General features: G+C 65.5%; 1 protein-coding gene across 1 annotated transcript; it reads right to left on the bottom strand.

Moving 5' to 3' along the window:
- On the bottom strand, positions 1 to 25,821 carry MUC2 (mucin 2, oligomeric mucus/gel-forming). Its single transcript, XM_037039253.1, has 50 exons — positions 25,746 to 25,821; positions 24,917 to 25,187; positions 24,106 to 24,220; positions 23,787 to 23,877; positions 23,601 to 23,710; positions 23,262 to 23,472; positions 22,968 to 23,093; positions 22,513 to 22,630; positions 22,287 to 22,425; positions 22,098 to 22,208; positions 21,929 to 21,998; positions 21,674 to 21,811; positions 21,413 to 21,577; positions 20,895 to 20,989; positions 20,502 to 20,628; positions 19,953 to 20,208; positions 19,786 to 19,838; positions 19,593 to 19,693; positions 19,175 to 19,326; positions 18,732 to 18,870; positions 18,323 to 18,433; positions 18,070 to 18,249; positions 17,746 to 17,985; positions 17,135 to 17,291; positions 16,920 to 17,051; positions 16,216 to 16,363; positions 15,877 to 15,920; positions 15,346 to 15,534; positions 12,988 to 14,399; positions 12,007 to 12,642; positions 11,056 to 11,919; positions 7,938 to 10,941; positions 7,427 to 7,656; positions 6,882 to 7,056; positions 6,110 to 6,357; positions 5,425 to 5,608; positions 4,890 to 5,115; positions 4,182 to 4,360; positions 3,745 to 3,814; positions 3,529 to 3,626; positions 3,401 to 3,432; positions 2,654 to 2,831; positions 2,258 to 2,362; positions 2,013 to 2,053; positions 1,784 to 1,906; positions 1,596 to 1,697; positions 786 to 914; positions 577 to 616; positions 295 to 421; positions 1 to 217 (listed from the first exon to the last, which is right to left on the bottom strand). Exons 1-50 carry the CDS (start codon positions 25,819 to 25,821, stop codon positions 1 to 3), a joined length of 12,285 nt encoding a protein of 4,094 aa, XP_036895148.1.
- Between the last annotated feature and the right edge of the window lie 1,966 nt (positions 25,822 to 27,787).

Below are 27,787 nucleotides of genomic sequence, written 5' to 3'. Positions count from 1 at the left end.
TCAGCCCCTCCCGGAGCGCCGGGCGCGGCCAGGGGCCCTGCGCTGGGTCCTCAGGGGCTCGCACGAGGTGTCCTGGCACAGGCAGCTCTCGATGTGGGTGTAGGTGTGTCTCCGCTGGCTGCCGTCGGGGCAGAGCAGCCACGCCTCCCGCTGGCTGGTGCGCTCCTCCTTGCAACAGGAGCACTGACGGTCCAGGGCCTGCACCTCCGCGGAGTACCTGCGGGGAAAGCCAAGGTGAGGCCCCTCCCGGCACACGGCTCCCTTCCGCCTCCCCCACTCCCAGCCAAAACTCACATGGAGAAGGTCCCACAGGACCCGGTGCAGTAATTCATGGTGACCTTCGCGGTGCAGCCGCCATCTGAAATCTTCCGGGTGACAGGAACCATGGTGCAGGGGACCCTGGTCTCATTGCGAGGGGTGCCTGGGGGGCGTGAGGCGGAGGCTCAGGGAGGGGCGCCACGTCTCGCAGAAGACTCACCACCCTGTCCTGGTGCTGAGACTGGACCCCGGGGCCCCGCCCCCGTGCCTTCCCCCCTGGAGCGGCCCAGGGAGCCCACCCGCCAGGCCTCGACTCACATTTCTTGCAGCAGCCATTGGGCATGAGGGTGATGGAGCCCTGGAGGGAAGGACAGTGGGTCAGGGTGTAACCCCAGGGACAGTCCCTGCAGCCGGGACCCGAGCCAGAGACCACTGTCCCAGCACTGGGGACCAGCCCTCCGGGGACATGGGGACCCCCACCCCTAGCAAGAGCACACACAGTGAGCACCCCAGATGGGCCGGCTCACCGGGAGGCAGTCTCTGGGGTCGAAGGCGGGGCAGGTGATGTTGGAGATGGACGAGACCAGCTGGTCCTGGATTTTCATGCAGCTGAAGAGGGTGCAGTTGTCTCTGGGGTGGTTCATTACGTCCCCGGGCTGTGGGGCGGAGCACAGTGCGCTGAGGGCTGGCAGGAGGCCCACCGGGAAGACAGGCGGGGACACCGGGCCCCCCAGCCAAGTGCAGCTCTCGGGCAGAAGGTCCAGCCTGCAGGCCCAGAGCCACCAGGCAGGTGACATGCACAAGGGGCCCAGGGACCGCCACCAGCCTGAAATCTATAGACATGTCCACGTCCTGACCCCCAGGACCTGCGGACGGGGCCTCCTTTGGAAAGCGGGTCTTTGCAGGTACAATTAAACGCAGGGCCACAAGAGGAGGTCGCCATGGATTACCAGGGGGCCCAAATCCATTGACAAGCGTCCTTGGAAGAGGTGGGAGAAGGGGCACAGAGAGGGAGGGGCCGTGTGATCAGGGGACAGAGACGGGCGCACAGCCACTCAAGCCCAGGGACCCCTGCAGCCCCAGAGGCTGGAGGAGGCAGGAAGAACCCCCCCCCGGGGCTTTGGGAAGGAGCGCGGCCCCGCGGCCCCTGGATCTAGGACCACGGCCTCCGGGACAGGGACGGGGCTGTCCCTGCTGTTCTCAGCCCCACACCCGTCTGCAGTCACTAACACCTGTGCAGCCAGGCAGGCACTGGGAGGACCTGGTCACGCCCCCACCCCACCCCACCCCACCCTGCCCCACCCCAGCCCTGTCAGGAGCGCCCCGCCCCCCCACACCTTCAGGATGAGGGGGTGCTCCTCGCCAGGCCTGTTGATGATGCACTGGGTCTGCCTGCACTGGGGGCAGCACTCGCCCGGGACGTTCACCAGCCCAAAGCCCTAGGAGACATGTGTCGGCACTCGGGCGTCGTGCGGAGGGGAGGGGTGCAGGGGAGGGCCCCTGTGCTCCCTGGCAGGGGACTCACCGGGCTGCAGACTTGGTTGCAGGGCACATGGCTACAGGACACCTTCTTGAGCTGCGTGGCGCTGTCTGTGACGTTGGTGCAGACACACACCTTGCACTTGGAAGAGTGCACGGGCGAGCCGGGCTGGGGGGCGTGGGGGGGCAGTGTGAGGTCGGCGGGCGAGCCCCGGGGACCGCCCAGGACCCCACCGCCAGCCCTGCTCCCTCCCCACGGTGCAGCCCTGGCTCACCTGGTACTCAGCATTACTGACAACGCACACGCCCTTGGGCACTGGGGAGGAAGAGAGCCAGCCCTGGGGTCAGACACGCAGCCTGGTGGACGGCTCGGGCCCTTGGGCCCGGGATGGGTGGGCCCCGAGGGGAGCCACTGACCCCCACCGACCCCCTCACACCCCAGCCCAGCTCCAGCAGCCGCCCACCAGTCCTCCTCAAAGAGCCCTGGGCCCGGCCCCACCCCTGCCTCTGGCCCCCTCACCGCAGGAGTAGAAGGGGCAGCATCGCCCAGGCAGCATCTCGCTCTTCACCTCGAAGCCCAGCGGGCACTGTGGGGGCTTCTCTTTGCACAGGCTGGTGTTGCACTCTGAGGACAGAGGGAGGGGACACAGGAGTCACAAGCCACTCCTTGCAGGCAGGGCTCTGTGCTCCCTGCCCGCCAGGCAGGGTCCAGGCCTGAGCTTGGCTGCCTCCCAGAGCTCGCTCTCAGCCAGACACACCTGAGGCCCCAGCCTCCAGCAGCCCCGGCCTCCATGGCTCCCTCACCCACGAGGAGGTGACAATGCGCGCAGAGAGCTTGCTCAGGGACCCCAGGGCCCCAGCAGGGGACAGAGGCCCAGGGACCCAGAAGTGCACCCCCAGCCCCGGGCAGCCTTACTGCAGGAGGTGATGTTGCAACAGGTGTCCGACGGGTCGACTTCGGTGACCAGGTGGGTGCCATCCTCGGAGCACTGGGCAGGGGGCTTCTGGTTGCACTTCTTGGGCTGACAAACAATGCCGCTCCCACCCTCCAGGCAGACGCAGTCCTTGCAGTCAAACTCGAAGTGCTCCCCGAACTGCAGAGAGCAGGGGTGAGTGGGACGGCGCCTGTGCCCCCCATGTGCCAGGGCCACACTGTGGCGCGCCTGCCATCCGAGGGAGAGGGCGCTGCGCTGGGCACCCACGGGTGGCCCCATGCGGCGCCCCACACCCTCCCACCTCTCAACCCTCGGGGAGGTTCTGCTCCAGCACATGGGCTGTCACTCTGGGCTAGGCCGCTAGTGACGCAGCCGTCATCTGCATGGGACAGGCGCGTGGCAGATGGACCGCCCTTGCCTGCCGGGTGTGCAGCTTCGAGAGGAGAGCTGAGGGCCACGTGTGGGGCTGCTGCCGGGACCTCAGCTCAGGTCAGACGGAGTACTGGGCGACCAAAGGGCCTGAGGTGTGGGGAGCGCACGGACGAGCGGAGGGACAGAGGGATGCAGGGGTGGAGGCGTGGGGGGCGGAGCGAGGAAGGGCCTGCTGGAGGCATGGCTGGGTGGACGGGGCGGGGCGGCGGTGGGCAGGACGTTCCTGCCAGCCCTGCCTCGCGGCCCCTGAAGGACTCGCGAGAGGACAGCCCCAGCCACCGAGGGGCGGAGCCTACCTCTCTGGGCACGTTGTCGGGTCCCACGCAGCCTAGGAGAGAGGAGACGGCGGGTTAGCGGGGTCCAGGAGGGCAGGACCGGGCTTGGCCTCGAGGGGGCAGAGAGAGGACGGGAGCAGGAGGCGTACCACACACGTCCACGCAGACGTCAAAGCCGGGGGCGTAGCTCGTGGTGCCCTCGGGACAGAAGCAGCCTTCCACCAGCAGGGTGCTGTTCTGCGGGCAGCTGCAGGGGCAGGAAGGTGTCGTGAGCCAGACCTGTGGGCGGCTGGGGGGGCAGCACACTGGGGCCACCCCGTGCGGCCAGGGGAGCCCCAGCCCCCACACGCCCTGCCACGGCTGACCTGGACTTGCAGGTGGGCTCCTGCACAGGCCCACAGGCCCGGTACTCTCTGTGGGAAGGGCACACCAGCGCTGTGGGAGGGAGGCGTAATCAGAGGGACCAAAGTTGGAAGGAAGGAGGCTGTGTCTGGAGCCCCCGTACGCCCACCGCTCCCCTCTCCTCCCACACTGGCCAAGGGTGGCGAGTGCCTGCCGCCGCCCCGCTCAGCACCCCATGCAGCCCCACGCTGGGTGCCAGGCACTCAGTGGCGCTGAGCCAGGCTGGCAGCACCCGAGCCCTCCCTGCCCCAGCAGGCCACCACCCTTTCTTAACCCAAGATGCAGCCTGTGCTCCGCGTGTGCCCAGCCACCCTGCTCCGGCCTGGCCCCGGGCTGAGCACGGTGCTGGGCATACTCCTGCAGAGCCCCCGCTGGGGGCCACGGGTCAGCAGGCACTTACGACAGGCCCCGTGGGTGTGGTTCCGCCAGTCGATGCAGGCGCCCTGCTGGGCACAGAGGGCAGCGTAGGTCTGCAGGCTGGCACACTCCATGCCCGTGTTGGGCACAGAGCAGGTATCAAACATGCAGGCTCTGTAGTAGTCCTGGGGCGGCACCAGAGCATGGCACGGGGCAAACAGGCTGTGGGGGGACATGGGTCACACTCTGCCAGCGTCACACTCCCTGCCTCTCTCGTGCCCCCTTCACCCAGCGCTTGCGTCCCACGGGAGGCCCTGGGCCAGGGGGCTTGGGACAGCAGTCTGGCTCGTAGAGTGGCCAGCACCCCACCTCCAGCGACTCTAGCATGGGGCCAACCAGCCTCGGCGCGCACACCTCTAGGGTCGAGGTGCTTGCTGCCCCCCCCCCCACTTCGGGAGCGACCCTCCACCTCAGCTCAACCCTGCCTCTGGTATCAGCCCTGAGCGCACGCTCTGCTCTGGCCAACTGGTCTACCCCAGGCCTCAGGCTGTCCTGCACCCCCGAGGCAGGGACGACATGGGGGCTCTGACCAGGTAGCTCAGGCCTGCGTTCTGGGCCCCTTGGCTGCTGGCGCCTGCCTCCTCTCCTCGCAGACAGACAAGGTGGGGGGCCCAGGGAAGGGAGCCCGCTCCCCGAGACCCTGCCGTGCGCCAGTGACCCAGACAGCAGGCAGGCCCAGGTACACAGTCACCTGTCCTGAATGAGTTCGCAGAGGGGGGATGAACAGTTCTTGTGTGGGGTGACGGGGCCACCTGCTGCGGCTGTGGTGGCTGGGCGCCGGGTGGTGAGGCCGGTGTGGGGACAGTGTGGCTTGGTCGGGTCGCTCACCACCCACTGGTCAGCTGCAACCTCACAGCTGGAGATGACCTCGCCACTGGGCAGCACACAGTCATCCTGCGTGTTGTTGTTGCAGGTGCCTGTAGCGGCGAGACGGCCTGCGCTGAACCGGCCTGGCCCGGCCGTCCAGCAGGTGGGGCGAGCCCCGGGACCCCTCCGCCCCTCCAGCCCAGCCTCCCCAATGACCAGCTGACTGGAGCTGAGGCCACAGATGACGCTAGACTCTGATCGGCTTCCCGCAGGGGCCAAAGCCAGAAGGCCGGCCCCGGGCCCTGAGCAGAAGGGCGGGAGCACCACAGGGGGCAGGTGGGTGCTCACGGTGACTCTGCCCACCACCCCGGCCCAGGACACAGCCCAGAGGCCGCCAGGCCCAGCAGGACGAGGCTCACCACACTGGCCCTTGGTGTTGTTGCCGAAGCGGTAGTAGGGCAGCCGTATGGAGAAGGAGAGGCCGTTGTAGGAGATGACGGCGCCCAGCTCGGGGATGTCCACCACGTAGTTGATGCCCGACTCGTACACCTGCAGCCCAAACTTCTTATACGGCAAGGCCACGGCCTGCTTGTTGACCTGCACCTGCAGCCGACACACCTGGACTCAGGGACAGCCAGCGGGCAGGCCCTGTGGGCCCTCTGACCAGGGAGGCCTGGCAGGCCAGGGCCGGGCGGGGAGAGCTGCGCCCCACCCCATCTCTCTTCACAGTGGGGGGCGGTCTCTGCCCCTCACCTCCCCTGTCCTGCTCACTCCCCTCTCCTTTGTCCTGCTGGCCAGGGTCAGGTGGCAGTGAGGTGCTGCCTGTGGAGCCCCCCAGGGATGTTGGGGTCCATGGAAGGGGTCAGGCTCCCCAACGACTCCATGTGTATGTGAGCGGCCCAACAGCCCCCGTCCCCGGGGAGCGGCTCCTGCACTGAGGCCTGTGCCCAGGGTGGTGGCAGGGGCCTGAGTGGTCCCCTGCCACCACCAAGGGGTCCCCAAATGCCGCCGTGAGTGTTGCCCCAGAGAGCTCCGCCTGCCCTCTGCCAGCTGGGCTCTGAGGACTCAGCCCAGCCTCCCGCCGTGCAGGCCCCGCCGGCGTACCTGCACCTTCACGGGCGCCATCTGCACGGTCCTGATCAGCACCTCCTGGGTCTCGTGGTGCACGATGAGCGTGCGGGGGCAGGACACCTGGTCGTGGACGTCGCAGTGGTAGTTGTCGATGTAGACCCCGAAGTTGTCCACGTTGGGGGCGACCTCCTCCACCAGAACGTAGGTGCAGTTGCCCTGGTGGCTGTAGTAGAGTCCGTCGAAGGTGACGAAGTGCGGGTCCCCCCAGCCTGTGCAGTAGCCTGTGGAGGGAGTAGGGTGAGCCAGCGCAGAGTCCCGAGACGGGGCAAGGGTAAGGACTGGAGGGGAGAGCAAGCAGCAGAACAGGGCAGAAGGACCTGGCTCCCAGAGCACAGGAGTGTGCCAACTGGGGGGGGGGGTCTGCTTCCACCCCCAGCCCCCAAATGGGCACCTCCCCACCCAGCCCACCGTGGCCCGTCCCTCTGACAGGACACGTCCTGGCTTTGGAGCCAGAAGCCCGGGCCCACCTCCAGCTCTGCCCTCTAACCCCAGATACAGCCTCGTTCCAGGGAGGTGGTCGAGCTGCCCCAGGCAAGCCCCACCCCCTGCCCCTGCCCAAGACAGGAACCAGGAGAGGGGAGTCCCTCAGGACATGCGCCTGGCGCACCAGGCCATCACACACAGCCTGGGCTCTGTGCACAAGGCCCTCGGGTCCTGCAGCCTCCACACACAGAGGGCAGGGCAGAGGAGGGCAGAGGAGGGCAGAGGAGGGGAGGGGAGGGTCACAGAGTGTCCACAGGCTTACAGTCACACTCCCAGTGCCAGCAGCAGCCGTCGGGGTCCATGACACGCACGGGCGTGAGGTTGTTGGAACAGGTGGGCATGGGCGGGGGCTTGCACTCCACCTGCACCAGCTCCACGGTGTTGTCGTGCTTGCAGATGGCCATGGTGCAGTTGCAGAGCCACCAGGTCTCGTTCTCCTGCAGCCAGGAGGGCGCGGCGTCAGCCGGGAACAGCCGGGCCCTCTGCCCACCCGGGGGCGTGAGGCCCTGGGGGAAGTCTGGGTGCCCTGACCCCGGAGGCGGAGACCAAGGGTGCCCCATTCCGGAGACAGCTCCCTCAGCCTCCCCGCAGACCCCCGTCTCTTGTAAGGACGAGGTGGGCACGGGGAAGAAGGTGGAAGAGCAACAGCAGACACTATACTCAAAAGGCTCGGCCCCCGGGTGGATGGCTCAGGATGGAGAGCATGGGGCCATCTTGGACGACCAGCAAAAAGACAGCCCCTGGGACTTGAGGCCAGGACAGTGCATCTGGTGCTCAGGGACTAAAAGCTGCCCACAGCCCACTGACCTGTCTGGGAGGGTCGAAGTCCGGGCACCCTGGGGGTTTGGTGGGGGTCGGTGTGCGTGACGTCATGGGCACGGGTGGGCTGGGTGTGGAGGAGGGTATCGGCGTGGATGGTGTGGGCTTGGGGGAGGGTGTGGATGGGCATGACCAGTTGAAGATCTCGATGGCACAGTAGACGGAGCAGTTGGCATAGTAGCAGGTGTCTCCGATAGTGACATTGTACACCAGCTCTCCTGCAAGGGAGACACCCAGGACCTGTGCCACTCAGGCAGAGTGCCAGAGTGCACAGGCAGGTCCCCACAAAGGCCTCCAGGGGGAAGCACCCACCGCCCCAGGTCCCAACTCATGCCACAGCAAAGTGCTGCTGGCCACAGGGACAGCCACCCACACTCAGCAGGTGGGTACCAGGCAACTCCTGGTTGGCACCTGACACCAGACTCCTCCCCACTGGTCAGAGTAGATCTGAGTTGCACCAGCCTCTGATGCCTGAGTGAGAAGAAAAGAGCTCACACACCTGGGGCATAGTATGTGCCATTCAAAGAGCAGCATACAATCAGATTAGGAGAGGATGGTGGGCTGACGGTCGAGGTTGGTGTGGGGGTAAACACGCTGACTGAAGTGCTGGTGGTGATGGTGGGTGTGGTGGTGCCCGGTATCTCCCTGGTCGTGGCGGTTGGTGTGGTAGTGGGTGGTGTCTCCCTGGTGGTGATGGTGGGTGTGGTGGTGCCTGGTATCTCCGTCCTGGTGGTGGTGATGCTGGGTGTGGTGGTGGGTGGTATCTTTGTAGTGGTTGTGGTGGTTGGTGTGGTGGTGGGTGGTGCCTCGGTGGTGGTGGTGGTGGGTGTTGTGGTGGGTGGTGTCTCCGTAGTTGTGGTGGTTGGTTTTGTGGTCTCCGGTATCACCGTGCTGGTGGTGGTGATGGTGGGTGTGGTGGTGGGTGGTGCCTCGGTGGTGCTGGTGGAGGGCGTGGTGGTGCCTGGTATCTCAGTGGTTGTGGTGGTTGGTGCTGTGGTCTCTGGTATCACCGTGCTGGTGGTGGTGACGGCGGGTGTGGTGTTGGGTGGTGCCTTGGTGGTGGTGGTGGTGGGTGTGGTGGTGCCTGGTATCTCAGTGGTTGTGGTGGTTGGTGCTGTGGTCTCTGGTATCACCATGTTAGTGGTGGTGATGGTGGGTGTGGTGGTAAGTGGTGTCTCAGTGGTGGTTGTGGTAGGTGTGGTGGTGGGTGGTGCCTCGGTGGTGGTAGTAGTGGGTGTTGTGGTGGTTGGTGTCTTCGTGGGTGTGGTGGTTGGTGCTGTGGTCTCCAGTATCACTGTGCTGGTGGTGGTGGTGGTGGGTGTGGTGGTGGGAGGTGCCTCCGTGGTGGTGGTGGTGGGTGTGGTGCTGCCTGGTGTCTCAGTGGCCGTGGTGGATGGTGTAGAGGTCTCTGGTGTCACGCTGGTGGTGGTAATGGTGGGTGGTGCCTCGGTGGTGCTGGTGGAGGGTGTGCTGGTGGGTGGTATCTCCGTGGTGGTGGTGATGGTTGGTTTGGTGGTAAGTGGTATCTCAGTGGTGGTTGCGATGGTTGGTTTTGTGGTCTCCGGTATCACCGTGCTGGTGGTGGTGATGGTGGGTGTGGTGTTGGGTGGTGCCTTGGTGGTGGTGGTGGTGGTGGGTGTGGTGGTGCCTGATGTCTCAGTGGTCGTGGTGGATGGTGTAGTGGTCTCTGGTGTCACGCTGGTGGTGGTGATGGTTGGTGTGGTGGTGGGTGGTGCCTTGGTGGTGCTGGTGGAGGGTGTGCTGGTGGGTGGTATCTCTGTACTGGTTGTGGTGGTTGGTGTGGTGGTAAGTGGTGTCTCAGTGGTGGTTGTGGTAGGTGTGGTAGTGGGTGGTGCCTCGGTGGTGGTAGTGGTGGGTGTTGTGGTGGCTGGTGTCTTCATGGGCATGGTGGTTGGTGCTGTGGTCTCCAGTATCACTGTGCTGGTGGTGGTGGTGGTGGTGGGTGTGGTGCTGCCTGGTGTCTCAGTGGCCGTGGTGGATGGTGTAGTGGTCTCTGGTGTCACGCTGGTGGTGGTGATGGTTGGTGTGGTGGTGGGTGGTGCCTTGGTGGTGCTGGTGGAGGGTGTGCTGGTGGGTGGTATCTCCGTGGTGGTGGTGATGGTTGGTGTGGTGGTAAGTGGTATCTCAGTGGTGGTTGTGGTGGTTGGTTTTGTGGTCTCCGGTATCACCATGCTGGTGGTGATGACGGCGGGTGTGGTGTTGGGTGGTGTCTTGGTGGTGGTGGTGGTGGGTGTGGTGGTGCCTGGTATCTCAGTGGTTGTGGTGATTGGTGCTGTGGTCTCTGGTATCACCATGCTGGTGGTGGTGATGGTGGGTGTGGTGTTGGGTGGTGGCTCTGTAGTGGTTATGGTGGTTGGTGTGGTGATAAGTGGTGTCTCAGTGGTGGTTGTGGTAGGTGTGGTGGTGGGTGGTGCCTCGGTGGTGGTGGGTGTTGTGGTGCCTGATGTCTCAGTGATCGTGATGGTTGGTGTGGTGGTCTCTGGTGTCACCCTGGTGGTGGTGATGGTTGGTTTGGTGGTGGGTGGTGCCTCGGTGGTGCTGGTGGAGGGTGTACTGGTGGGTGGTATCTCCGTGGTGGTGGTGATGGTTGGTGTGGTGGTAAGTGATGTCCCAGTGGTGATTGTGGTGGTTGGTTTTGTGGTCTCCGGTATCACCGTGCTGGTGGTGGTGACGGCGGGTGTGGTGGTGAGTGGTGCCTCAGTGGTGGTTATGGTGGGTGTGGTGTTGGGTGGTGCCTCAGTGGTGGTGGTGATGGTGGGTGTGTTGGTGCCTGGTATCTCGGTGGTCGTGCTGGTTGGTGTGGTGGTGGGTGGTGCCTTGGTGGTGGTGATGGTGGGTGTCGTGGTGGGTGGTGTCTCTGTGGTGGTCGTGGTGGCTGGTGTGGTGTTCTCTGGTGGCGCTCTGTTGGTGGTGGTGGTGGGTGTGGCGGTGGGTGGTGTCTCCATGGTGGTTGTGGTGGATAAAGAGCCACAGGGTCTGCAGCAGTAAACGTTGATCTCGTAGTTGAGGCAGAAGGGCTGTGGGATGACACCTCCTGGCTTCTGGTCTTCGTTCTTGCACACCAGCCCTACTGAGAGGTCACACACCACGATCTGTCCCAGCTGTTCGATGGGGACACTTGGAAACTGAGAAGCTCTGCAGGAGATGTTGGCTGCGAAGCCCGACTGACAGGCGTTCTTTATGAATTCGAAGTCTCCACCTGGCTTGTTAAAGTTCGGTTTCCCGGAATCCACCCAGCCTGTCCACTGGCAGTCTTCCACACACGGAGTGGTGGGGGTCGATTTCGATGTGGGCATGGTGATGGTCACAGTGGTGGTGGGTTCTGGTGTGGTGGTCCTCGTTTCTGGGGTTGGGGTGGTCGGTGAGGTGGTGGTGGTGGTTGTCACAGTGGTGGTGGTTGTGGTGGCAGTTGGTATCTCCGTGGTGGTGGAGGTTGGTGTGGTGGTGGGTGGTGTCTTGGTGCTGCTCGTGGTGGGTGGTGGCTTGGTGGTGGTGGGTGTGGTGGGTGGTGCCTGGGTGGTGGTGGTGATGGTGGGTGTGGTGGTGCCTGATATCTCAGTGGTTGGCGTGGTTGGTGCTGTGGTCTCTGGTATCACTGTGCTGGTGGTGGTGGTGGTGATGCTGGGTGTAGTGGTGGGTGTGGTAGTGAGTGGTGTCTCCGTGGTGGTTGGTGTGGTGGTAAGTGGTGTCTCAGTGGTACTGGTGGGTGTGGTGGTGCTTGATGTCTCAATGGTGGTTGTGGTAGGTGTGATGGTGGGTGGTGTCTTGGGGGTTGTTGTGATGGGTGTGGTGGTGGGTGGTATCTCTGTGGTGGTCGTGGTGGCTGGTGTGGTGATCTCTGATGTCACTCTAGTGGTGGTGGTTGTGGGTGTCATGGTGTGTGGTGTCTCCGTGGTTGTGGTGGTTGGTTTTGTGGTCTCTGGGATCACTGTGCTGGTGGTGGTGATGGTGGGTGTGGTGGTGGGTGGTGCCTCGGTGGTGCTGGTGGAGGGTGTGGTGGTGGGTGGTATCTCTGTACTGGTTGTGGTGGTTGGTGTGGTGGTAAGTGGTGTCTCTGTGGTGGTGATGGTTGGTGTGGTGGTGCCTGGTATCTCAGTGGTTGTGGTGGTTGGTTTTGTGGTCTCTGGTATCACCGTGCTGGTGGTGGTGATGGTGGGTGTGGTGGTGGGTGGTATCTCTGTAGTGGTTGTGGTGGTTGGTGTGGTGGTAAGTGGTGTCTCAGTAGTGGTTGTGGTAGGTGTGGTGGTGGGTGGTGCCTCAGTGGTGGTGATGGTGTGTGTGGTGGTGCCTGGTATCTCCGTGGTTGTGGTGCTTGGTTTTGTGGTCTCCAGTATCACCGTGCTGGTGGTGGTGATGGTTGGTATGGTGGTGGGTGGTGCCTCAGTGGTGCTGGTGGAGGGTGTGGTGGTGGGTGGTATCTCCGTGGTGGTGGTGATGGTGGGTGTGTTGGTGCCTGGTATCTCAGTGGTGGTTGTGGTGGTTGGTGCTGTGGTCTCTGGTATCACCGTGCTGGTGGTGGTGATGGTGGGTGTGGTGGTGGGTGGTGCCTTGGTGGTGGTGGGTGTTGTGGTGCCTGATGTCTCAGTGATCGTGGTGGTTGGTGTTGTGGTCTCTGATGTCACCTCGGTGGTAGTGATGCTGGGTGTTGTGGTGGGTGGTGTCTTGGTGGTGGTGGTGATGGTGGGTGCGGTGGTGCCTAATGTCTCAATGGTTGTGGTGGTTGGTGTAGTGGTCTCTGGTGTCACCCTGGTGGTGGTGATGGTTGGTGTGGTGGTGGGTGGTGCCTCGGTGGTGCTGGTGGAGGGTGTGGTGGTCTCTGGTGTCACCATAGTGGTGGTGGCAGTGGGTGTGTTGGTCGGTGGTGCCTCGGTGGTGGTGGGTGTGGGTGTTGTGGTAGGTGGTGTCTCAGTGAACGTGGTGGTTGGTGTGGTGGTCTCTGGTGTCACCCCGGTGGTGGGTGTGCTGGGTGTTGTGGTGTGTTGTGTCTCCGTGGTTGTGGTGGTTGGTTTTGTGGTCTCTGGTATCACTGTGCTGGTGGTGATGATGGTGGGTGTGGTGGTGGGTGGTGTCTCCGTGGTGGTTGTGGTGGCTGGTGTGGTGATCTCTGGTGTCACTCTGTTGGTGGTGGTTGTGGGTGTTGTAGTGTGTCGCGTCTCCATGGTTGTGGAGGTTGGTTTTGTAGTCTCCGGTATCACGGTGCTGGTGGTGATGATGGTGGGTGTGGTGGTGGGTGGTGTCTTGGTGGTGGTGGTGGTGGTGGTGGGTGTGGTGGTGCTTGATGTCTCAATGGTGGTTGTGGTAGGTGTGATGGTGGGTGGTGTCTTGGTGGTTGTTGTGATGGGTGTGGTGGTGGGTGGTATCTCTGTGGTGGTCGTGGTGGCTGGTGTGGTGATCTCTGATGTCACTCTAGTGGTGGTGGTTGTGGGTGTCATGGTGTGTGGTGTCTCCGTGGTTGTGGTGGTTGGTTTTGTGGTCTCTGGGATCACTGTGCTGGTGGTGGTGATGGTGGGTGTGGTGGTGGGTGGTGCCTTGGTGGTGGTGATGGTGGGTGTGGTGGTGCCTGGTATCTCAGTGGTTGTGGTGGTTGGTGCTGTGGTCTCTGGTATCACCATGCTGGTGGTGGTGATGGTGGGTGTGGTGGTGGGTGGTGCCTCGGTGGTGCTGGTGGAGGGCGTGGTGGTCTCCGGTGTCACCATAGTGGTGGTGGCAGTGGGTGTGTTGGTGGGTGGTGCCTCAGTGGTGGTGGTTGTGGGTGTTGTGGTGGGTGGTGTCTCAGTGACCATGGTGGTTGGTGTGGTGGTCTCTGGTGTCACCCCGGTGGTGGGTATGCTGGGTGTTGTGGTGTGTCGTGTCTCCGTGGTTGTGGTGGTTGGTTTTGTGGTCTCTGGTATCACCGTGCTGGTGGTCATGCTGGTTGGTGTGGTGGTGGGTGGTGCCTTGGTGGTGGTGATGGTGGGTGTCGTGGTGGGTGGTGTCTCTGTGGTGGTCGTGGTGGCTGGTGTGGTGATCTCTGGTGTCACTCTGTTGGTGGTGGTGGTGGGTGTGGCGGTGGGTGGTGTCTCCATGGTGGTTGTGGTGGATAAAGAGCCACAGGGTCTGCAGCAGTAAACGTTGATCTCGTAGTTGAGGCAGAAGGGCTGTGGGATGACACCTCCTGGCTTCTGGTCTTCGTTCTTGCACACCAGCCCTACTGAGAGGTCACACACCACGATCTGTCCCAGCTGTTCGATGGGGACACTTGGAAACTGAGAAGCTCTGCAGGAGATGTTGGCTGCGAAGCCCGACTGACAGGCGTTCTTTATGAATTCGAAGTCTCCACCTGGCTTGTTAAAGTTCGGTTTCCCGGAATCCACCCAGCCTGTCCACTGGCAGTCTTCCACACACGGAGTGGTGGGGGTCGATTTCGATGTGGGCATGGTGATGGTCACAGTGGTGGTGGGTTCTGGTGTGGTGGTCCTCGTTTCTGGGGTTGGGGTGGTCTGTGAGGTGGTGGTGGTGGTGGGTGTCTGGGTCGTGGTCACCCTGGTGGTAGGTTCTGGCCTAGGGGTGAGTGTTGTAGTGGCCATCGTTTCTAGGGTTGAGGTCGTTGGTGAAGTTGTGGTCGGTGTCAGGGTCGGGGTTGGGGACCCAGGACACTCATTCATTGGCAGACAGCAGTTGACACGAATCTCATAGTCATAACAGACGGCAAACGGCCCATTTCCAAACTGCTCTTCATTGTTGCAGATGAACCCGACGGAGAGGTTGCACTGGGCCTTCTGGCCCAGGTTCTCCCAGCTGAGGTGGGGTTCTACAGCTGCCCTGCACTCGATGTCCTCAGGGGCCTGGCAGACGCTGTGGAACGTCTCTCGGTCGCCACCGTCTGGCCCGGGGCTGGGGTGGTTCTCGTTGATCCAGTCGGACCAGAAGCAGCACAGCTCTGGGGAAGGAAGAGCCAGGGCTGGTCACCGATGCCCGTGGGGCTGTGGGAGGTTGCTGGGGCCCCGAGGGCTCTGAGAACCTGTGGCTGCACTTCCCACTGACCAGGGCCCACAGTGCTTGGGGCCGGACTCAATGCCGGCCCTCCTTTCGCAGCGGAAGCCTGAAGCCCAGCGCTGACAGAGCGCCCAACACACACCAGGGCCAGTCCCAGGCCACGGGGCTCCGGCCCGGAGCCCCTCCCTCAGCCCCATCAAATCCTTGAGCCGAAACAGCAACTAACAAATGGGTCGCCCATTCGGTGAGGAAGCACACTGGAAGGGCCTTGGTCTTGACCCTCAACCAACACTGCTGTCCATCGGAGCTGGTCAAGTTCCCCTCTGTGAGTCCCTGGGCTCAGCAAATCAGGACTCCTTCCCCAAGGGCACCGTGTGTGGTCTCTAAGCAGAGGCCGGGCAGCCAGGCCGCCCTGCACGGGTTAGGTGGGGCTTTGTCTTCTCACCCGCCTGCCACTGAGAGTGACGTCTGCACACTTACTGGTCGTCGGAGAGGAGGGTGAATCTGCAGGGAAACGGGAAGAAGAGCGTGTCATTGCACAGCGTCAGAGCCAACTGTCCTCACTGTCACAGGTGTCTTCTGTGGCTGTCATATCCTTGCCAGCCTGCTCGGTGGTGGCTGTGAGCGCCACCAGCACCCACGCAGATGGATTCAAGGACATTTCTCTGCTCTTACTAATGCATAGGGGTATTTTCTCGCTGGTTTGGGGAAACAACCCACGCCACTGTTACTGTGGTCTGGGCTCAGGGACACAGTCAAGAGCACAAGGCGTCTCCACACACAAGGCTGGGGACCCAGCGGACATTCGTTGCCTGAGTCGAGAGGCATGTGGGTGTCACCTCCCGCCCGTACAAAGTTGTCTCTGCTGGCTTGGGGTGCAGGGGGGAGAGGCACGTGGCCCTGGGCCTCACCTGTGCTGGGTGCCGGGGGGATGGGGGTGGTGGTGGTGGAGAGCACAGGAAGCTTGGTGGGGGTTGTCGAGATGGGCGGGCGGGTCGAGGTGGACACACAGATGTTGAAGTGCCTCTCCACCGTGCCGTCGGGACCACAGACCTCCCAGTAGCAGAAGGCGCCGTTCTGGGTAAAATTGAGGATCTTCCCTGGGGAGCAGGAGCGGGCAGACATCAACGTGTGGGGAACGGCAGCCCTCGGCCCCTCCCAGCAAGGGGCAGACAGGGCGTCCCCTGGCTCCTGCCGACACACCAATGCTCCGTGGGCAGCCTGTCCCCCGACCCCCTAGGGGCCCCATCAGAACTCAGGAGCTGTGGCACAGGAGGGTCCTGGGCTCCCCACCCAGGGAAACGCAGCGCACGATGGGAGCTGCCCAGGGAGGCCACAGACCAGAGGGCCTCTGAGTGGCAAGGACCTGCAGGTGGGGGCCAGCTGCCCACCCGGGGCCAGGCTGCCCGCAGGCCCTGGAGTGGCTGGAGAGGGCAGCTCACCTTCCTCAGGCTGGCAGACCACCTGTGAGGAGCCGTTGCACACGCTGCAAAGCAAACACCAGGGCTGCAGGCTCGGGGAGGCCGCCCGTACCGCACCCGGTGGGGCCCAGAGCCCCGGGCCCAGCTGGAAAGGAGCCCTCCCCGATGCCAGAATGGTGGGCTGGGTGGGGGTGGGGTGGGGGGTTGGGAAGAGGGGAGCGAAAACCCTAGGAAGAGGCCTGTGCCCTGGCTGCCATGTGCCCATGCGCCGCACACGTGTGCCCATGTGCACTCGTGTGTGCGTAGGTGCCCACTTGGGTGCAGACCTCCCCAGGCCCCCTGTGCCGTGAGCTCAGGTACCAAGACTGGCAGTCTTTCTCAGAGGGGACGGGTGCTCCAGGTGGGTAGTGGGTGTCCTCCACATAGCAGCCACATTCTTCCCTCTTGACGCACTTCTTCAGGTCCTCCTCATAGATGGGCTTCTCCGCAGGGCACCGAGGGTAGCAGCCTAGTGGACACGGGGCCCCGGGGCTTGAACTGTGTTGGTAGGACCCACCCATTGTTCCTGCCGTGACCAGCCCTGCTCTTTGGGATGCTCCTCTGGGAAGGCCAGGGCTGGAGAGGTGGGGGACTAGATCCGCTCCCCCTTCGAGCTGGGCAGACTGCCCCATGACCAAAGGGACAACCAGGCCCCGCCCACCAGTGATGAACAGCCAGCCACGCCCACCTGTGATGGGCAGCCGGGCCCCGCCCACCTGTGGTGCACAGCCAGGCCCCGCCCACCGGCTGCACCCCTCCAACCCCAACCTGGCATATCTCTCATTCCTTCAGGTCCAACTCAAAGGACCCCCAGCCCCTCCTCTGAAGCACGCCCCTCCCCTGCTCTGCCTCACTCGCCCTGGGCTCCTGACCTCACAGGCTCGGCGTCGCCCTGGCTCTTTCCAGCCTCGCTCTTCCCAGCAGGCCTGAACTCGGGCTCCTGGCCCGGGTCGATGCACAGTTTCTGCAGCACAGCGAGCCCAGCCCACCCAGGACCCCAGGCTCCCCAGGCCCACCAGCCTCACCCTCCAGGTAGGACACAGAGATGTTGGAGTGGATGCCGTTGACGGTCCGGCAGGTCTCAAGGCTGCGGTTCCCGCAGGGCTCATAGTGCCACTCGCACTCGTTGGGGGGGTTGTAGTAGTCGCAGAACACGGCTGCGGGGGGCAGGGCGGGGTCAGCCGCGGGCAGGGAGGGCCAGGCCGCTCCCAGGCAGGGGCGGAGGGGCGGGCGCACTCACGACACAGCTCCGGAGTCCTCCAGAACACGCAGGCGCCCTCCTTGGTGCACTCCTGGGCGTAGGAAGCCACCGCGGAGCAGAAGCACTCGCAGTCCCCGCCCGTGTCACAAGAGCAGGAGTCCTGGACGCAGTTCTCATAGAAGGGTTTGGGGTCCACCTGGGGGGGAAGCCACCATGGCCTGGGTCCACATGGCCCCGAGGGGCAGGCCTTCCCCTGCAGGCCCCGGAACTCAGGGCCCCGCCGCCAGCCGGCTCCTGGGGCGCGGGCCGACACCCGCATGGCCCCCAGGGGGCGCTGACGGGGAGGCCCAGGCCCAGCCCCGCGTCCTCTGCTGCGCTGCGCTGCCCAGGCAGGGGCAGAGGGCTGCCTGGAGTCAGGGGGTGACTGTCCTTCTCCCACCTGGAAGGTACAGGAGGCTGGGGCTCCAGCCAGGGGTCTCAGAAGGAAGGGTTAACCTCTGGTCACGTGGTCAAAGGCTGGCGGTGAAGCTGGACGGCCGTGCCTCACAGTGGGAGTCCAGGCGGTCTCCCTGGAGGCTGCCAGGCCCTCCCTGTGGCCACGCCCTTGTCCCCGCCCCAACGCCCGTGGCCACACCCACAGCCACGCCCACCTTGCTGTGGCAGACTCGGAAGACGGGGCTCTTGATGATGCTGCACTCCTTCTGCGCCCAGGCCAGGCGGTGCGGGTTCTTGGTGCAGGGCTCAGGGATGGTGGTCACGTCCGGGCAGGTGGCGGCCTCCTTCCAGCTGTTCCCGAAGTCCAGCTCGCTCTCCACCACCATGTGGCCCCGCGTGGTGAAGTCGTTGCTGGAGCGCTGGTCGAAGTTCCCGCACAGGCCGCACACGGCGCCCTGCAGAGAGGGGCAAGCAAACGCTCACAGAGGGGCTCGCGGAGGGGGCCTGGCGGGGCTGGGCAGGCAGGGGCGGCCGCGTACCTTGTAGGAGGGGGCCAGCTTGATGAAGATGGTGGTCCTCTTGTCCCAGATGACGATGATGCCCGTGCTGGCCTCCACCACCAGGTACTGGCCCACCTCCCGAGTGGTGTAGGCCACGTGGGGGCCCTCGTCGCGGTGGATCACCGTGTGCTGCTTGTCCTCCAGCTTCAGCTCCGTCCTCTGTGTCCAGGGGACACCTGGTCACTGGGCGTGTCCACAGGGACCCCACATGTCCCCGGTGGGCAGCACTCACCCCCAGGAAGATCTTGATGGCCTTGGAGCAGGTGACGCCTGTCGTGCCGCAGGGGACGTTCTCGGTGATGACGCTGAAGGAGCCCAGCGAGGAGTTCTGGCCACAGTAGTCCTGGGGGCCCACAGGGGATGTGAGCCGAGCCACCTGGGCATAGGGGCTCTGGGCACCCCACCCTGCCAGCCTCGGCCCCTCCTCTGTTGAGAGGGGGCCGCCATGTCGCAGGAGGGCCCACGCCCACACGCCCCCTGCTCCTCCTCTGCCACACACTGAGCAAGGGTCACAGTGTGGGCGGGAGAGGAAGGGCCACCACTGCCACCCAGGCCCTTTGCCCAGCCCTCATGGCCGTCCTTGGGGCCAGTGGAGCGTGGACGGGGCGCAGGGCCGGTCCAGGAGCTGCCCTCGGACTCACCTGACTGGCCACGTAGGAGCAGTGCCCGTCGAAGTCATAGTGCTTCCCATCGAAGGTGATGTAGTGGCCGCTCCCATAGATGGTGCAGGTGCCGTGGCACCTGGTCTGGGTGCAGGCCCAGCGTCCTCTCTGGCAGGTGCTGAGGAGGGCGGCAGAGGGGCCTCCAGCTGCAACGGAGCCCCGGTCCTCCCACCCCCACTCCAAGGGCGGCCTGCCGGAGCCCCTGGTGCCGTGTGAACAGCACCCCAGGCACAGCACCTACGAGCCCAAAAGCGCCACCCAGCACCCCCATTAGGACCAGGACTCGGCCAGCCAGGCGCAGGGCCAGGGAGCCCTGTAGACCCCAGGCCAGCCCAAGGGGAGGGGGCCCCCGCCCGCCCTTCTCCAGGACGCGGGGCCTGTGGAGTGCTAGGGGCCAGGAGCTGCCAGGCCAGGCCGCTCACCAGGTGTTGCAGTTCACCCGGATCCTGCTCCCCGGGCTGTACAGGTCCTGGTTGTGCACGCAGGGGCACTCCTCCTCCTTGACGCAGCCCCCTCGGCCATCGTCCAGCAGCCCCTCAGGGCACACGCAGCCGCTGACGCACACCGTCTGGTACTGGGGCAGCCAGGCAGCAGGGGTCGGGGACTCAGTGCCAGGCCCACCCCGTGCTGCCGCTCCGCTGACACTACGGACACCACACCCCGCATCTGATTGCCCTCCCTGGGCCCACACCCGGGTGGGGAGACGAGTGAGAGCCGCCTGCCAGGGACCTCCCTCCAGGGATGGGGGGCCCAACGAGGACTTCGCATCCACAGGAAGGGCCCCGGGCCTCAGGGCCTGCACGGGGCCGACCCCGCCCCCTCCACAGGGCCCGCACTCACAGAGCCGGCAGCCAGGGTCTGGCAGCTGACGGGCCGGGGGCTCTGGGTGGCCAGTGCAGTCAGGTTGTTACAGTCGATGTGCATCTTTGGAGACGCACAGCCTGTGGAACAGAGGGGCCGCCTTGGCTCAGCTGAAGCAGAGATGGGAGCACAGGCCGAGGGGAGAGGGCCACACAACGCAGTTTCCACTTACGTTGGCCGAGCAGCCTGACCCGTGTGCATTGCAGCCTTGCATTCTGGCAGACGCTGCAGGGGAGGTGAGGGGGAGAATGGGGCCTGAGTGAGCCCTCTGCTGGGCTAGGCGGGGCCACGGGCTCCCCAGGGGCGGTGTCCCCTCCCTCCCCAGCCCCAGACACCCACCATTGCTCCTCCTGCCTCATGACCACTTCGCCTGCCTGCAGGTAGAGGCCCTGGTGGTAGCAGGAGCACTTGGCTAGGGGTACACAGTGGCCCTTCTCATCCAGGAAGGTGTGGTCGGGGCAGCCACAGCCATCCACGGGGGCAAAGCCCTGGAGGCAGTGGGTGTCGGCCTCGGAGAGTGAGCGGCAGGTCTGCTGGCAGGTGGTCAGGTTGTACAGAAAGACCTGCGTCTTGGGGCAGGCGCCCACGTCCTTGTCTGCAGGGCGAGAAGCCCGGTGAGGGGCTGGGGAGGTGCCTGCTCCCACCCCACTGGCTGTCTCCAGCCCCACCTGGTGCAGAAGCAGGACACCTGCCCAGCCGAGGGGCGGATGAGGGCCACCCGAGCACGCCCGCCCCCACGCCTGCCTGACGGGCAGACGGGCTGTGGCCTCAGCTCAGGGCCCTGATGCTCAGGAGGAGCCGCCCCAGGGGGCGTGGGGGAGCCGAGGGCCAACTCCCCCGGGCCCCAGACCCCTGAGCCCCGGGGCACCAGCGGTGGGCGACACTCACTGCAGATGTGTTCCCGCCAGCCCCACAGCAGCACGCCCCGGGCGGCGCAGGCGCGGGCGTAGGAGGACAGGGCGGCGCACAGGCAGTCCTCGCTGCTCTGACAGTTGCAGGTGTCGTATCTGCACCTCTGGGGGGCGAGGGGGGCTGTGAGTCGGCACACAGGAGTGTGTGCGCACATGTCCATGCAGCCACACATGCTACATGTGTGTCACACACGTGCACACTCGTGCTGTGGGCACACGTGTGCATGCATGAACATGTGCTGTGCACGTGTGCGTGTGTGTGCGCACTCTCAGCAACGTCCGTCGGGAGCCTCAGGCTCTGCCAGGCGCACAGAGCACACCCACCTGGGCCGGACGGGGGGCAGGGAGTGCACACGAGGGCCCCACTGACCTTGTAATACTCGGCTGGGTCCACAGCGGAGTGGCACCTGCCGAAGGGCGTCTCCTTGTTCCTCAGGAGGGCGCACCAGTGGTCCGCATAGTTGGCTAGAAAGGGGTCCGAAGCTCAGCGGGGGGGGCCCCTCCTGCAGGTCCCCTGAGTCTGGCCGGTCACCCAAGCTGGCATGACCACCATCCCTTCTGGGGACCAGACCCGGCCCCTCCTTCTAGGTCAGTCCCACCCAGACCAAGCCGGGGGTGTCCACCTCCCACCCTTCCAGACGTGGCGGGGTGGGTGTCCTGGAGGGTGGAGGGTATGCTGTCCCAGTGCCAGGCCTGCTGCCGGACGAAGGCCACCACCCAGCAATTAGTGGCCCAGCCCCTGTGCCCTGTCACTTGGCGGGCTGCCACTGTGGCCACATGGCAGAAGGCAGCAGGTGGACGAGCTGGCCCTGAGCAGGGCGGGCCCCCCCCCCTCCGCACCCGCACACCATCCACCGCGCACCCCAGCTGTCCTGGGCGGGGCCTCACCGCTCTCGATGCGGAGGGAGCAAGGGTCGTCCAGCCTGTCCAGCTTGTCCTGGCAGCTGGACTGGGCCTTCCAGGTGTTGGCGAAGCTGGCCCCCGTGGCCTCCACCAACCCACCCGCCGTCTGGAAGTCATCGCCTTCCTGGCCGTTGAAGTTCCCGCAGAGGCCTGAGGGGCCAGGACAGGGTTGGAGGGAGCAGGGCACAGGGCGCAGGGGCAGGCCTGAGAGCAGCCTCTGTGGGGGACCCTAGCGGGGCCACTCACCCTGCACGTGGCCCTGGGCGGCCTGGTCCAGTGTCAGGAACAGCTGCATCACGGGCTCCAGCTGCACCTGCAGCCTGAGGCCGAAGCTCGTGCTCACCGCCAGGTAGTAGGAGGACGGTTGGAAGATGGAGAAGCTCGCTGCAGGACAGGGGCGCAAGGGGCGTGAGGGGCACAAGGGCATGAGGGGCGCTAGGCCTACCTGCCACGGCCTGCCACCTGGGGCTCCCGGAGTGGGGCTCCCGGAGTGGGGCTCACCTGTCACATGGGGCAGGTTCACCTGCAGCTCATTCAGCAGGACGCTGCCGTCCGACTTGAAGGCCACCACCTGTGGGAAAGACCAAGGGGACCCCAGAGATGAGAGGGGTCTCCGGGATCCGGGGGTGGGGCCACCCGGGGGAAGGGCATGGAGGGGAGGGGCACCTACGTTCTTCTTTTTGTCGGTCAGCAGCACCACCGTCTTGAGGCAGGTCTGCTTGTCCGTGGAGCCACAGGGGCCCAGCTCGCCCAGGAGGGCGAAGGGGTCTTCCTGGTCAGCCTGCGGGAGGGCCGGGCTGCGGTGAGGGCGCAGGCGGGACCCCCGCCCTGCCCACACGCTCCCCGGGCGGCAGCCCACCTTGGTCAGCAGGTAGTAGCAGTCCCCGTGGAAGGTGTACTTCTTCCCATCGAAGGTGGTGATGTGGGAGCCGCCCTCCAGGGCGCAGGTCCCAGGACACGGCAGGTCTTTGCACAGCCAGCGGCCGGCGTGGCAGACGCTGTGGGGCAGTGGGCACAGGGTCAGATGCAAAGGCAGGGGCAGGGGTCAAGGGGCAGGGGCAGGGCCTCCCCAGCCCCAGACTCACCACTGCTCACAGCTGCGGTTGACCTGCTGGCCCGGCGCGTACGAGCGCCCATACAGCCTGCAGTGGCACTGGCTCACAGGGACGCAGCCTTGGCCCCCGATGTCATCGTACACGGTGCCTGGGACAGCGCAGGGTGGCGTCACGCTCAGCCGGGGGCCCACCCGCCAGGCCTCCCACCCGTAGGCATCCCTGGTCTACCGAGTGACCCTGAGGTCCCCACCCGGTGTCTGGTCAGGGATCTTCTGTACCTGAGAGTCCAGCCCCTTCTCGGAAACTTCCAGGCCCCTGTGCTAGGTAGGGGGTCTGCCCACAGGGTGACAACCAGGAAGGGGTCCCCCCACCTGAGACCCCTCGGAGCCACCACTGTGCCTGTCCGGGAGGGGCACTGGCATCCCCCCTACACAGACCCCGTCTGGACTCCGGGGCGGCGCCCCCAGAGCCACCGCGTCACACACCTTCGGGGCAGAAGCAGCCGTCCATGCGGTGCTCCTCACACAGGCTGCTGACCTCCAGGTGCGAGCAGGTGTCCATGCAGGGTGAGCCGCTCTCCAGGTAAACCATGTTCCCGGGGCAGGTCTTGGCTGGAAGGGCAGAGGCAGCCCCCTGAGCTGGCACGGCCAGAAGGCGGAGAGCAGCGGGCAGGGCGGAGGGGCTGCCCGAGAAGGGCCCTGGGCTCCGGCCCTGCGTTGGGCCAGACACCTGAGGCCACCCTCCCCACGTGTGGTGTCCCGACCCCCCGGGACACTTACGGCAGAGCGAGGCCGTCCTCCAGTTCCCCGGGCGCCCGCCGGCGTGGGAGCACTGGCGGGAGAACTCGGCGATGGTGCTGCACACGCAGGAGGCGCCAGAGGAGCACTGGCAGCGGTCCTGGGCGCAGGCCTCCACGTAGGGCTCCAGCGGCAGCAGGTCCAGGCAGCCCTCGAAGGCCGCGGCCGTCAGCAGCCTCTGGCACTCGGCGTGCTGGTGGGCAGACGCAGGGGCGGGTGGTGGGCAGGCTGCTCGCGCCCTCCTCCCATCCACGCTGCACCCGCCCCGGATCCCTGACGGAGGTTGGGGCGGGGCGGGGGGGTGGGGTCCGGGCAACTCACATGCTGAGAGCAGGACTGGGGGTCTGGCACCTCCTCAGGGTCGTCGCACGTGACCTCGGGCTTGTTGACCTTCTGCATGTTCCCGAACTCGATGGCGCTGAAGAGCACACCTGGAGGGGCACGGCCGGTCAAGGGGGCGCCGGGAGCCCGCCCCCACCCCTGCCCACCGACCCCAGCGGCCCTCACCGTCAGAGAGGAACTCAGAGTAGGACTGTAGACCGTTGTAGTCGCCGCAGAGCCCGCAGGTGTGGTTCCGGAACTTGCCGTCCAGCTCCAGCTGTCGGGGGAAGAGGAGCCGGGCGAGGGTGAGCGGGGCAGCCAGGGTGGCGGGGCCCCCTCACAACCCTGTTTGAGAGGGCGCCAGCTTCCGCCTGGGTCCCCGCCCCGAGGGCCCCACCTCTGCCCATCACTAACCCACCAGCCTCTCCACTGGCTCAGAGGCCACAGGGCACTCGCTGCCAGCCTGACTGGGACCACGCCGTGCCCCCAGGGTCCCGGCACCCACCATGACTGAGTCCTCTCGGTTCCACAGGAGGGTCAGGCCGGTGCGGGAGGAGACCTTTGTGTAGGCGTCGTTCTTCTCAATGAGCAGCCCGGAGGCGTAGTGAGGGGTGCTGACCCTGGGGGCCACACAGGGAGTCAGGAGCCAGCCCACACAGCCACCACCTGGTCCTCCCCCGTCCCACTGCCCGGTGGGGACTGAGGCTGTGTGGCCAGCTCTTGCCCTGGGGCCACACTTGGCCTGATGGCCTCCTTCAGGTGCAGCCAAACCCCCTCCTGTCTTGGCAGGGGACCCCCAGGGGCCCCAGGAGGAAGGAGGGCGGCCTCTGCCTCGGTGGCAGCCTCTGTAGCCCCTGCCCAGCCTACACATGCACTGTGCTCCCCCAAACCCTGTGCCTCTGGAGGACCTGTATCCACTCCCACCTTGAGCTGGCCTGACCACCTGGGCTGCAGCCAGGCCCCCAGGTGAGGAGCCCCCCGGCAGGGGCACACTCGGAGCCCCACTGTTCCGCAGACTACATGGCTCAGCGTTGGGGCCATGGGCAGGAGGCCCTCACAGGCCCCTCCCTGCTTGTGTGACTCTAGCATGGGGTCACAGGCCCCCTGTGCTAGGCCAGCACTGTCCCACCACCGCCCAGAGCCTGGTGGGCCCTGAGTCGGGAGACCGAGGGAGCCCTGCCCCCCCCATGGGGACCCATGAGCCCCCAGGTGGGGGTTCATCCGTGTTTGCTGAGGGGATCAGTGCCTGGCTGCCTCCTCCTGAAAGCGGGCAGTTCCCAAGGGCTGAGGGAGGGGACACCCCCAACCCCACTCACATGGCCCCGTTCACCACGACCAGCTGGTGGGTGAGGTAGATGGCGTCATCCTTGATGGTCAGCAGGATGTAGTCCACCTGGGGGTGGCCCCCACTGCTGCTGGGGCTCCGCCGCAGGTGCACGGTGAACTCCTTGTAGGTGTCGTGGCAGTCGGAGGCCAGGTTGTAGTCGCAGAGGCCGGGGAAGCGGAAGATGTCCCCGTCAAAGGTCTTGTAGTGGAAGTTGCCCCAGGTGCTGCAGACATTGTGGCTGTGGCTCCGGGCTCTGCCCTCTGGAGGCCGAGGGGACAGTGGTGAGCGGACCAGGTAGGCACCTGGCTGGGGGCCACCCTCCGAGGACCCTCTGCAGAGCCCTGAGGTCGAGGTGCAGGGCACAGGGTGGGGCAGGAGGGAAACAGATATCCCCCCCTAGGCACCCAGTCTCCTCTGACTGAAGTGACCCCTTCTGCAGGTGGCCAAACCCAGACCTTGTCCTTCTAAGCATCCCTGACACCTGGGGCTGAGGCCCCTGGCCAGCGCCTCCAGCCACCCCTGCCTCCCCCACGCTCACAGACGCGGCCCGGCTCAGCTGTCTCCACCTGGTATGACCTCGACACCCACTCTGGCCAGGCGACCACCTTCAAAGGGATGTCGGGAACCCAACACCACCTGTCTGACCTTCTTCCCATCTGTTCTTCCTTCCACCCAAAGTCAGCAGGGCTGGGGGCTGCAGGACACCCCCCCAAACCAACCATCCCCAAGTCTAGGCAGGGGAGGACCACCTCCCATCCCAGGCAGGACGTCTGCCCGTACTGCCCGCCTTGCTACCCGCCCAGGACGCAGCCCCCCACCTTTCTGCAGCTCTGCGCCCCTGGCCGAGGTCAGGGCCAGGCACAGGGCCACCAAGCAGCCCAGTGGCAGCCCCATGGTGGCAGGGCAGGTCAACTCGGGAGAGCGACCAGGGCAGGGGTCTGGGCCTTATATGGCCCAGCAGGGCTGCCCGAGGGTGGGGCGGGTGGGGGAGGGGCAAAGGGTGGGTGGAGCATCAGCCAAACTTTCTGGGAAACAGCTGTGGGGGCTCCTGGGAGCCACCGTGGGGAAATATTGATTCAGGTTATCAGAGGGCTATCTTCTCACTTATTTATCTTCTTGGGTGACGCTCCCCACTCCCAGTTACCCGGTCCAGACACACGCCCAGCGAACCTCCAACCCTCCCAGAGACACGGGGGCCTGGGGCGGGCATGAGGCTGGTCACACACGGGTCCTGCAGGCTCCTCACAGCCCCACCTGCCCCACGCCCGGGCCAGAGCCCAAGGCGCCCCCGGGAAGACCCTGCCTGCGTTCACACCGGTGGGAGGGCTGTACCCAGCCCCTCCGGGCAGCAAGTGTGGGAGCTCTGATGGGGGTGCTGCCCACAGATGGGGGCTTTACTCTGGCCCCGGCCCGCGCCTGCCCACCCTCTAACCCCCACCTCGCCCCAGGCAGATCTCATCTCCGACGTTACATGGAATTGGCCCTCGGGGAGCCCTGCCAGGGGACCGGGCAAGAAGTATGTTCTCTGGGGCCCAGGGGACCTGGCTGGGAGTGGCCGTCCCCAAGGGGAGTGGGGCTCGGGCTCCAGAAACAGCCCCCGGCAGGTGTTAGAGCAGGTGCCACAGAGGCAGCCCCCACCCCCAGCAGAGGCCCTGCCCCAGCCCCCCTGGCCTGGAGGACGGAGGCTGTGCTGGTCCCTGGGACACGCCCCGTGGCCCAAAGAGAGGCGCTGTGGCCTCTGACCTTCCACCCCTGCCCGGAGCTCCCCTGCGAACGTGTCGGGGACCGTGAGGCGGTACTCCAGTCTGCCCCAGACCTCAACCTGGGGGGGCACCAGGGCACCCACCTTGGCACCAGTCAGAACCCTGCCCCCACCCTCCCTACACCCCACTTCCCTCCTCCTGGGACAGATGTGGGCCCTGAGTTTGGCTCCAGCCGGGTCAGGGAGAGTGTAGACAGCCCACGCAGGCCATGGGGGCACGGAAATCTCCCAGGGTCAGTGGGCGAGACCCAGCCCAGCAGTTACTGAGGCCCTGGGTGAGGGCTGCCCGGGGGGGCCTGGGCTGAAGCCCCTTAGCCCAACCCACGGTGCCCCCAGCCCCGGGCCCAGGGACAGTCCTCACTGCATAGGGATGGGACTCGGAGGGTGGAGGAGCCGGGAGGAGCCAGGACTAGAGACAGGAACCGGGGCCCTTCCTGTGGGGCCCCTCCTCAGCCCAGGACCGTGATTGTCCAGGCCAGGCTCCCCCTGGGGACACAGGACACACGGCTCCCCCTTCCCCAAGTCTAGCGGGAGCCCCTGGGATGGAGGAGGCGGGGGTCTCCAGATCTGAGGTCAGTCTACGGCCCCTCTGGGTGGGGCAGTGGCGGCAACCTGAGGCCCCGAGGTCTGACCCTGCCAGCCTCCTGGACCAGGTGCAGGGTCTCAGGTGGGGACCCAGGACACACAGATGGCAGGCCGGGCTGTCAGCAGGGGCTGGGCATGACAGCAGAGCAGAGCCCACAAAGATAGAGATGGGGCTGAGGGCTCCTCCAGGCCAGGTGCCAAGGCCCGCCCCACCCCCACAAAGTCTGGGACCCCCTCCCACACTGGGCCACACTCTCAGATCCCCGGTCAGTCCCCAGGGCCGCCGGGCTTTGCCAGGCCTTCCAAAGTGGCCGCCGCGGCGCCCCTCACCAGTGAGGCCGGGGTGGGCTCCAGGACACACTGGACGGAAGTGACCCAGGAAGTGTCCGGAGACAGCGTCGGACCCTCGGGGCCCTCCAGCACGGACCCGTCCATGTTAACACGGGGACAGCTGTGCGTACTGCCTCCTCCCCTTTCAGCCGGAGCCCCCACTGCCACCAAACCGGCACCGGC

Source organism: Sturnira hondurensis, unplaced genomic scaffold (assembly GCF_014824575.4).
Source record: "Sturnira hondurensis isolate 20B ecotype Veracruz unplaced genomic scaffold, ASM1482457v3 Scaffold0025325, whole genome shotgun sequence".
Taxonomy (NCBI): Eukaryota; Metazoa; Chordata; class Mammalia; order Chiroptera; family Phyllostomidae; genus Sturnira; species Sturnira hondurensis.
This window is presented reverse-complemented; position numbering and strand designations above follow the sequence as displayed.

Coding starts and splice junctions, on each gene's coding strand:
- MUC2 (XM_037039253.1), bottom strand. CDS start 25,821: ATGGGGCTGCCACTGGGCTGCTTGGTGGCCCTGTGCCTGGCCCTGACC. Junction 22,426..22,512: donor AACCGCAGCTGTGAGCAGTG/GTGAGTCTGGGG, acceptor ACTGCCCCACAG/CGTCTGCCACGCCGGCCGCT. Junction 617..785: donor ACCCCAGAGACTGCCTCCCG/GTGAGCCGGCCC, acceptor CCTTCCCTCCAG/GGCTCCATCACCCTCATGCC.